The sequence below is a fragment of the Cetorhinus maximus genome, chromosome 32 (genome assembly GCF_964194155.1).
Source record: "Cetorhinus maximus chromosome 32, sCetMax3.hap1.1, whole genome shotgun sequence".
Classification (NCBI taxonomy): Eukaryota; Metazoa; Chordata; class Chondrichthyes; order Lamniformes; family Cetorhinidae; genus Cetorhinus; species Cetorhinus maximus.
The window spans coordinates 9,935,546-9,944,659 of record NC_135910.1 but is presented as its reverse complement, the minus strand read 5'-3'; the positions used below and the strand labels follow the sequence as shown (position 1 = coordinate 9,944,659).

Genomic DNA, 9,114 nt, shown 5'->3' with positions numbered 1-9,114 from the left:
ATGTGATGGAATACTCTCCACTTGCCTGGATGAGTGTGGCTTCAGTAACACTCAAGAAGCTCAACGTCATCCAGGATAAAGAAGCCTGCTTGATTGACAACGCATCCACAAACATTCACTCCCTCCACCGCCGACGCACAGTGGCAGCAGTGTGTACCATCTACAACATGCACTGCAGCAACTCACCAAGGCTCCTTCGACAATGCCTTCCAAACCCGTGACCTCTACCACCTAGAAGGACAAGGGCAGCAGACACATGGGATTACCACCAACTGGAAGTTTTCCTCCAAGTGCCATCATCCTGATTTGGAACCATATCACTGTTCCTTCACTGTTACTGGGTCAAAATCCTGGAACTCCTTCCTTAACAGCGCTGTGGGTGTAGCTACACCATGTGGACTGTAATGGTTCAAGAAGGTGGCTCAGCATCCACTTCCCAAGGGCAATTGGGGATGGAGTTAAAAATGCTGGCCTAGCCAGCGACGCTCATGTCCTGTGAAAGAATGAAAAAAAGGTCAACCAGTATCTGTAGAGAGAGGAATGTAAGGGTAACATTTCAATGAGGTTTGGAGGGGTAGAGGGGCTGTACATCCTGGTGAGGGTTGGAGAGGTAGGTGGACTAGGCAGGTGGGGATAAAATGGAGTCGAAACAAGAAGAAATAAGTCGCATGGGGGACTGTCCTGCCGACAGCCACCAGAGGGCAGCAAGGCACAGTGGGTGTTTTCAGTCCTAGGACAGGAAATGAACACGTGAGTGAAACCTTTATTTCAGCTGCTGTTGGAGGCAGGCAGTGTGTCAAAGTATGAGATGTGCTTACCGTTGATGCTGATGGTCGAACAATGAACACGAATCAGGCGGCTTTAGATATCTCTTCGAAGAATCCACAAGATGACTTTGAGATTATACAGAGAGTTGGCGGAGGAACCTATGGGGAAGTTTACAAGGTAAGAAGTAGGAGTTGACTGGGCTGCAGGGCACCTGTCGGGGTAATGCAATGATCGCGCAGACTGAGGAAGTCTGCAGAACGTATTATGGCTTAGTTACAGAAAGAATCTTAATTACGCTGCATAACTCAGTGATAAAGTCGTTGATCTCTCGTTTGACATATTTAAAATAGCTGCACCTGAACTCTTACAAACTCTGTCATTGAGTTGAACCCCTTGATTGGATTCTACTTTCTCTATTCAGCTAATTCCCCATCCGACAACTCTTGTCTGCTGCCTACATTCTAATTCATACCAAGTTCCGTTCATCTATCATCTCCTGTGCTCACTTCCCTACACTGGCTATCAAACCGCTGACACCACTTTAAAATTCCCATCCTTGTGTTCGTTTCCCTCCCTGGCCTCGTCCCCTCCAGCCCCACAACTTTCTGAGACATCTGCGCTCCTCTAATTCTGGCTTCCTGAGCATCCTTGATTTGAATTGCTCCACCTTTGGCGATTATGCCTTCAGCTGCCTGGGGTTCTAAGCTCTGGAATTCCCTCCCTAAACCTCTCCAACCCTGCTCCTTAAAACCTACCTCTTTCCAAGATTTGATCATCTGTCCTAATGTCTCCTTATGTGGCTCGGTGTCAAATTTTTGTCTGATAATGCTCCTCTGAAGCACCTTGGGATGTTTTACTATGTTAAAGGAGCTTTATAAATGTAAGTTGTTGTTGATTCCTCATTTGAATTTGATGAAGGAAGTTTGTTATCTGTTGAGTGTGCGTCTGATCAGACATTCTCACTCACTGAGCCATTGCGATAAATGGTTCTTAAACCGATTAACATCCAGGACCAGGGGCTAGTCAGACAGTTCCTGTAAAGCTGCGAAGGCTGTTATAGTTGGTCAGCTCGGTCTGAATTTCCATGGTGTCATGCATGGGCTGATCTGACAGCAGTTGCTCACTGCAATGGGTATCTTGTAGAGTCAGAGAGAATGAGAGTGAAATGGTTTGACGAAACCGATAGCTCAGGGAAATGACTGAAGAGGAGAAAAGGTGGGGACAGCCCACGGTGCCTGTGAGATTCATAACTCCTCACAAAGCAGCCTGTCTGGTGCAGAGCACACCTCCACCCAAACCCTGACCCGAGGTAGAATGCAGAATGTGAGTGGGTGTATGTGGATGCATTTGGTGGCGGGGAAGAAGCAGAGAGGCAGGGGATAGTGGCAGGGAGGATGGGAAGGTTGGGGGGTGGGGGTGGCGGAGGGTAGGGGCAGGATGGGGAGATTGAGGGGGAGGATGGAGGATGGGGAAGGAGGAGGGATGGGTGGGAAGGAAGAGAGCGGGGAAAGGAAGATAGAGAAGAGAGGGGGAATGAGGGGTTAAAGTAAGTGTGCATCTGTAACAAAATTAAAATAGACTTGCAGTATTTTGCAAAAACAGATCTGTCAGTGACCCCTTCACTTCCTCATTTGGTGAAGGAAGTGAAAAGTCAGGTGTGGGATGGGTGTAACTTTTCAGTAATCTGCACCATCAGTGCCAGGTGCTACCTGTTTAAACTGGCTGGTTCTGCTGTGGAAGCAATCTCAATTTATTGCTGATTCCACAGCAATGGGGGTTCAGAGGTCATGGATCGTGAGGCTTTTAGCCCCTTAGGGGATCCTCTGTAAGTGTGGAGGGTTGCAATGTCCAGTGATTCTGGACCTTTAACATCGCTGTGTAGTTGCTACTGTCCAGTTAAACTTTTTTATTTCATCCTTTCATGGGATGTAGGAGTCACTGTCTAGGTCAGCATTTTTAAAGTCTATCCCTAATTGCTCTTGAGAAGGGCAACAAATGGTCTCTCCCTCCTGTGCTGGGATTTGTACATAATATCAGGTCCACCTGTTGCTTCGAACTCTTTCTAAACCACTTCACCTCACTACCTTACTTCCTTCTTTCAAAAACCAGCACCTTTTATGACACCGCAAAGTGCTTTACAGACAGCAAAGTGTTTTGAAGTGTAGTCACTTGCAATGTAGGGAGCACAGCCAATATGCACGCAGCAAGATTCCACAAACATCACTGAACTGTTCTTCGTGATGTTGGTTGAGGGATTAAAAACTGGCCAAGACACCAGGGAGAGCTCCCCAGCTCTTCTTTGAAATTGCCATGGAATCTGTTCGGTCCACCTGAGAGAGCAGGTGGAGCCTTGTTTTAATAAGTCATCCAAAACACAGAGTCTCCAACATTGCAGCACTCCCTCAGTGCTGGGAGTATCAGCCTGGATTACATGCTTAGGCGGGGCTTGAACCCACAACCTTCTGCCTCAGAGGCAAACTTGCTACCCCCTAAATCCATTACTGACACTTGGAAAGCACATGTTTCCAGGAGGGAGTGAAAGAGCTGGAAAGGGGCAGCCAAAGTGTCCTTGATGGGGCTGCCAACCAGAATTGACCTAGAGTCTTCCTGAATTGAGGATTAATCTCCAGGAGACTGCTGTGAGAAACAAACAAGAAACAAGAAAACTCTCATTTACGTTTTAATATTAGCCCTTAATTCACTTCACAAACAGCAATTCTGAGCCACCGGACACTGAAAATGCTTGAGGGGCCGAATGGCACACTCCTGTTGCTGTTCAACAGGCTCAAGGGGCTGAATGGTCTATTGGTGTTCCCACGTTAATAGCTACGAGAGGCTGAATGACCTACTCCTGTTCTGTGTAACAGGCTTGAGGGGCTGAATGGCCTATATCTGTTCCAATGTAGCAGGTTCAAGGGGCTGAATGGCCTCCTCCTGTTTCTGTGCAACAGGCATGAGGGGCTGAATGGCCTACTCCTGATCCTTAAAAGCAGGCTTGAGGATCTAAGTGACTTACTTCTGTTCCTGTGCGACAAGCTCAAGGGGCTTGAAGAGTTCCTGTTGTGAAATGGGTTGAATGGCCAGCTATTCCTTATCTTATGTTCAAAACACATTATTAATCAAAATAGCCTTAGAAACTCATAAAAGTGGTTTATAAATATGATACTGTAACCGCAATTAAAGTTTCCCCTTCAAGAACCATGGAGCCCTGCCCCCAGAGGATGCTGCTGACACATGAGCTCTGTTCAAATGCACAAGTGTTTCCTCTCGCTGCCCTTGGCAGCTCGCACTTTATCACTTCTGTCAAAAGCTGCAGAACATTCCGGTAAACCCTGCTGAGGCTTCTCTTCAAACATGTGCAGGTGCTTTATGAGAATTTTCTGGGAGGCTCTGAGCTATCTCATTAATACAATCAGGGCAGATTGCCGTTGTAAAGCAGCATGTGGAAGCATTTAAAGATAAAATATTCTCCACAGTTTCCTTCCCACTTTATTTTTCTCCCTGCTCTGCCAAAGGTGCCCTCTCTAACTGGGACACAGCCTCAGGGGCAATGACAACTCCTGGGGCACAGTTCCCAGAGCGCTACGGACGCAAACTTCTGCACTATCCTGTGTCTTGGTTGACTTGTTAAACAGGGGCTTTGACTTCCCTCTCAGGTGGTTGTAAAAGATTCTACAGCACTGTTTTGAAGAAAGCGTCCTGGCCTATTTTAATCGCTTTAAAAAAGTAATAGATTATCTGATCACTGCCACATTGCTGTTTGTGGGATCTTGCTGTGCAATAATTGGCTGCCATGTTTCCTACATTACCACAGTGACCACACTTTAAAAGTACTTCATTGGCTGTAAGGTGCTTTGGGATGTATAAAAGCCACTGTATATGTGCAAGTCTTTCTTTTATTGCAGGCAGCATATGTGAGGCTTTTACTAATTATGATATAATTATTGTCGGGTTGATAAGTTTGATTAGCAATGGCAGGAGAGTGACTGGTGAAACTTGTTGGGCATATGGTATCAGAGTCAGTTCTGAGTCACTTGCTGATCACGCTGTTCAGGAATGAAACAGAGGAAGAGGTACTTTGTAATGCAATATTTAAAAATTTGCGGATTACACCAGTCCATGGACGTGAGAGATTGTTCTCGTTCTGAAAGACCTCCATCAATTCCAGGTATGGACCAAGAAATGACAAATAAATGTCCCACTTTAGTCACACTGGGGTTGAATTTCTGCAAGGGTTCTTCCCAATAATGTTTTTTATTTATTCGTTCATGGGATGTGGGCATCGCTGGCCAGACCAGCATTTATTGCCCATCCCTAATTACCCTTGAGAAGATGGCGGTGAGCTGCCTTCTTGAACCACTGCACTCCATGTGTTGTAGGATACACCAACAGTGCTGTTAGGGAGGGAGTTCCAGAATTTTGACCCAGCGACAGTGAAGGAACAGCGATCTATTTCCAAGTCAGGATGGTGTGTGGCATGGAGGGGAACTTGCAGGTGGCGGTGTTCCCATGTGTCTGCTTTCTAGGTGGTAGAGGTCTTTCTAGGTGGTAGAGGTCGTGGATCTTTCTAGGTGGTAGAGGTCATGGGTTTGGAAGATGCTGTCAAAGGAGCTATAATTTCAGTGGAAGATCTGTAGGAATTCCAGCGAAATAACAGTAACGTCTCTACAGATTTACAGAAATGTTACAGTCACCAGGGCTCATCCAGTCCACATTGGGGTTTATCCTCGTTACAAGCAGTGGTCCCAATCCCACATGCCCACCAACATCCCTTCATTTCCTCTTTCCTCAGTCACCTATCAGATCTACTTCTTAAATATTGATGAGGGCTCCGCTTCAATTACTACTTCATTCCTCAGCCTCGCGACTCTGCTTCAAATAAAATCTCCTGCTATCTGTAGTAAATCTCAAATGGTTAATCCTATATCATGTCCCCTCGTTCCAGACCCCTCAATCATTGGAAAAATAAGTCTATTTCTATGAACGCAGTCCCATTTCTTCATAAAGAATCAAATTAATATAACAATGTTATGAACAATTTTATTGCCTCACCTATAGTGTAGAGCCCACAAATGCACCTAACAACAACAGCTCACATTTATATAGCACCTTTTATGTAATTAAATCTCCTAAGGTGCTACACAGGAGTACTATAACACAAAATGTGACATTGAGTCACAAAAGGAGATATTAGACCACATGCCCAAAAACTTGGTCAGAGGTAGACCGAGATTTTCTGGTCCCGCCCGCCACGGGACAGAAATTTCCCACACAAGGTCAACGGACCTTTGGCTGGTCCATCGAATTTTCCATGCCGCCCACGATGATTCCCACCATGGGTGGGATCAGAAAATCACGGCCGTAGGTTTTAAGGAATGTCTTAAAGGAGGGAAGGGAGGTAGAGGGGCAGAGAGGTGTAGGGAGAGTATTCCAGAGCTTAGGGCCCAGGCAACTGAAGTTGCCGCCACCAATAGTGGAGCAATTAAAATTGGGGCAGCTCAGGAAGCCAGAATTAGAGGAGCGCAGATATGTCAAAGGGATGTGGGTCTGCAGAATATTACAGAGATAGGGAGGGGCGAAGTCATGGATAGATTTGAAAACAGGAATTTTAAAATCAGATTCATCATTACATCGTAACTTATATTCTCTACCTCTTGTCAAATAATTAATTAATGGCCAAACCTAAAAGAGAAACTTAACAGTGATTTATGTTGAAGCTGGAGAATTGTTGCTGAGGACAACAGGGCCAAAAAAAATGTTTTTCTATCCGGGCTTCCTGAAGTTAAAGGAAAATTCAGCTCAGATCAGAAAACTCTCTCCCCTCGTGGCTTCTGGAGGTGGGAGGGGTTGGGGTGCTGTTGTGATGGGTGGGTTCAGAGGATTATGATTTGTTATTGGTTCAGACTCTAATGGCCAATAGAAAGGGAACAAGGAGGACAATATATCTCTTCCAACACTTCATTCCAAGTTCGAGCCCTCCATTGTTAGGATAATGTCTGTTTATTTCCTGATGCCAATGGCTCTCACCAGTCAGCGGACTCTTGGGTTTGAATCCTAGGGCTCTGAGAGCTTTGCACTTACTCTACTGCAGCCTGTCAATGTGAATGAATAATATATTTCTCTCTTATGGTCACCACTCTTTTGACTCTTCCTGTCTTGCTCCTCTTAAGCTTTAACTATCCTGTCCAATGCACTCTCCCTTCTTCCTCCATCCTCACTATGTTAACACACATTCTCCCATCTCCTACTCAAACTCACTCCCTCCTAGTACATCAAATCTGTGGAAATCTTGGGAACAGAAGTAAGCCACTCAGCACCTCAAGCCTGTTCTGCCATTCATTTGGACCATGACTCATCTGTATCTCAACTCCATTTACCCGCTTTGGTTCCATATTCCTTAACACCCCTGCCTAACAAAAATCTCTCAATCTCAGTTTTGACATTTTTAATTGACCCCCAGCCTAAGCGACTTACCTGGGGGTAGAGTTCCAGATTTCCATTACCCTTTGAGTGATGAAGTCCTTCCTAATTTTAAGGATATGGCCCCTTATTCTGTACTCCCTCAGAGTACATTCTGAACAGTACCATATCCTTGGTTACAGGGTATTCAGATGGGAGAGGGATACATAAAAAGGGGGAGGTCTTGCAAGATTGGTTAAAAGAGGGATGATATATAGAAGGGCCATCAAATAAAGCTATATGGGCTGAACTGAGGAACTAATAGTACAGTTGGGAGCGTACTATAGACCCCAAACAGTCAGAGGGAGATAGAAGAGCAAATACATAAGCAAATTGCTGAGAAGGGCAAACATAATAGAATAGTAATAGTAAGGTATTTCAACCACCCTTAAATTAACTGGGATAAAATCAATGTAAAAAGTATAGGGCACCCAGAATTCTTAAAATATATTCAGGAGAACTTTTTGGCCAGTTTGTAGAAAGCCCAGCAAGAGAAGAGGCTGTTCTGGATTTAGTTTTATCAAATGAATATGGGTAAATTGAAGTGGAATCAGTGGTGCACCACTTTGGTAGTAGTGATCATAATTCTGTTAGATATAACATAGTTAAGGGAAAGGACAAAGATAGAACCAGAGCAAAAGTTTTAAACTGGGTAAAGGACAATTTTACTAAGCTGAGGTGTGATTTGGCAAAAGTGGTCTGGAAACATCTATTTGAAGGTAAATCAGTGTCAGAGCAGTGAGGGTTATTCAGGGGGGAGATAGGGAGGGTTCATAACAAATATGTACCCACAAAGGAAAAGGGTGGGGCTCCTTCCACCAACTATCCCTCCCACCTCAAAGAGCATGCAGACTAGGATAAGGCAATAAAAAGGAAGCTTATGTCAGATACCTCAATACTGCAGAAAGCCTAGAGGAGTATAGAAAGTGTAGGGGTGACGTTAAAAGGGAGATTAGGGAAACAAAGAGGGAATATCGGCAAGCAAAATCAAAGAAAATCCAATTATGTTTTATAAATTGCTAAAAAGAAAGAGGATAACTAATGAAAGAATAGGGCTGAATAGAGAACAAAAAGGTAGTCTGCGTGCAGAGGCGTGGGCATGGTTCTTTAATGAACACTTTGTGTTTGCCTTCACAAAAGAAGAGTATGATCCCGACCTTTAATTAAGAAGGACTAGTGTGACATATTGGATGGAATAAATATAGCGAGAGAGGAAATTTTAAGGGTACTGGATATACACCATTATTTTCCAATCCTCCCTAACTGTAGGTATGATGCCTGAGGACTGTTAACATTGTACCATTGTTTAAAAAGGGAGGAAGGGATAGCTCAAGTTATTATAAGCCAGTTAGCCTAACCTCACTGATGGAAAAATTATTGGCACATAGACTGAGGGACGATAACATTGTCATTTAGAAAGGCACACATTAATCAAGGGCAACCAGCAGAGATTTGTTAAAGGAAGGGCATGTCTGGTTAACTTGATTGAATCTTTGTGGAGGTGGCAAGGAGGGTCGATGAGGGTGGCGCATTTGATGTGATTCACATAGATTTTAGCAAGGCTTTTGACAAAGTGCCACATGACAGACTGGTCAGGAAAGTAAATGCCATGGGATCCAAGTAGCCAACTGGATCCAAAATCGGCTCAGCGGCAGGAAGCAATGGGTAATGGTTGACGAGTATTATTGTGACTGGAAGGCTATCTCCAGTGGAGTTCCTCAGGGCTCAGTACTGGGCCCCTTGCTTTTCACGGTATAGATTCATGATTTAGACAATGATACAAAATTTGGCGTTGCGATTGATAGTGAGGAGGAAGACTGCAGACTGCAGGGAGGTATCAATGGACAGGCCAGGTGGGCAGAAAATTGACAAATGGAATTCAATCTG

At 44.6% G+C, this 9,114-nt stretch overlaps 1 protein-coding gene across 2 annotated transcripts in view; it reads left to right on the top strand.

The window, feature by feature from the left end:
- Positions 1-780: 780 nt before the first annotated feature.
- The window catches only part of LOC144671386 (mitogen-activated protein kinase kinase kinase kinase 5-like), a 154,760-nt gene continuing 146,426 nt past the window's right edge, over positions 781-9,114 (top strand). For both annotated transcript variants that reach the window (XM_078533268.1, XM_078533267.1), the window contains exon 1: positions 781-945. In XM_078533268.1, coding sequence (XP_078389394.1) covers positions 841-945 — 105 coding nt within the window. In that variant the 5' untranslated portion in view covers positions 781-840. The remainder of the gene's footprint in view (positions 946-9,114) is intronic.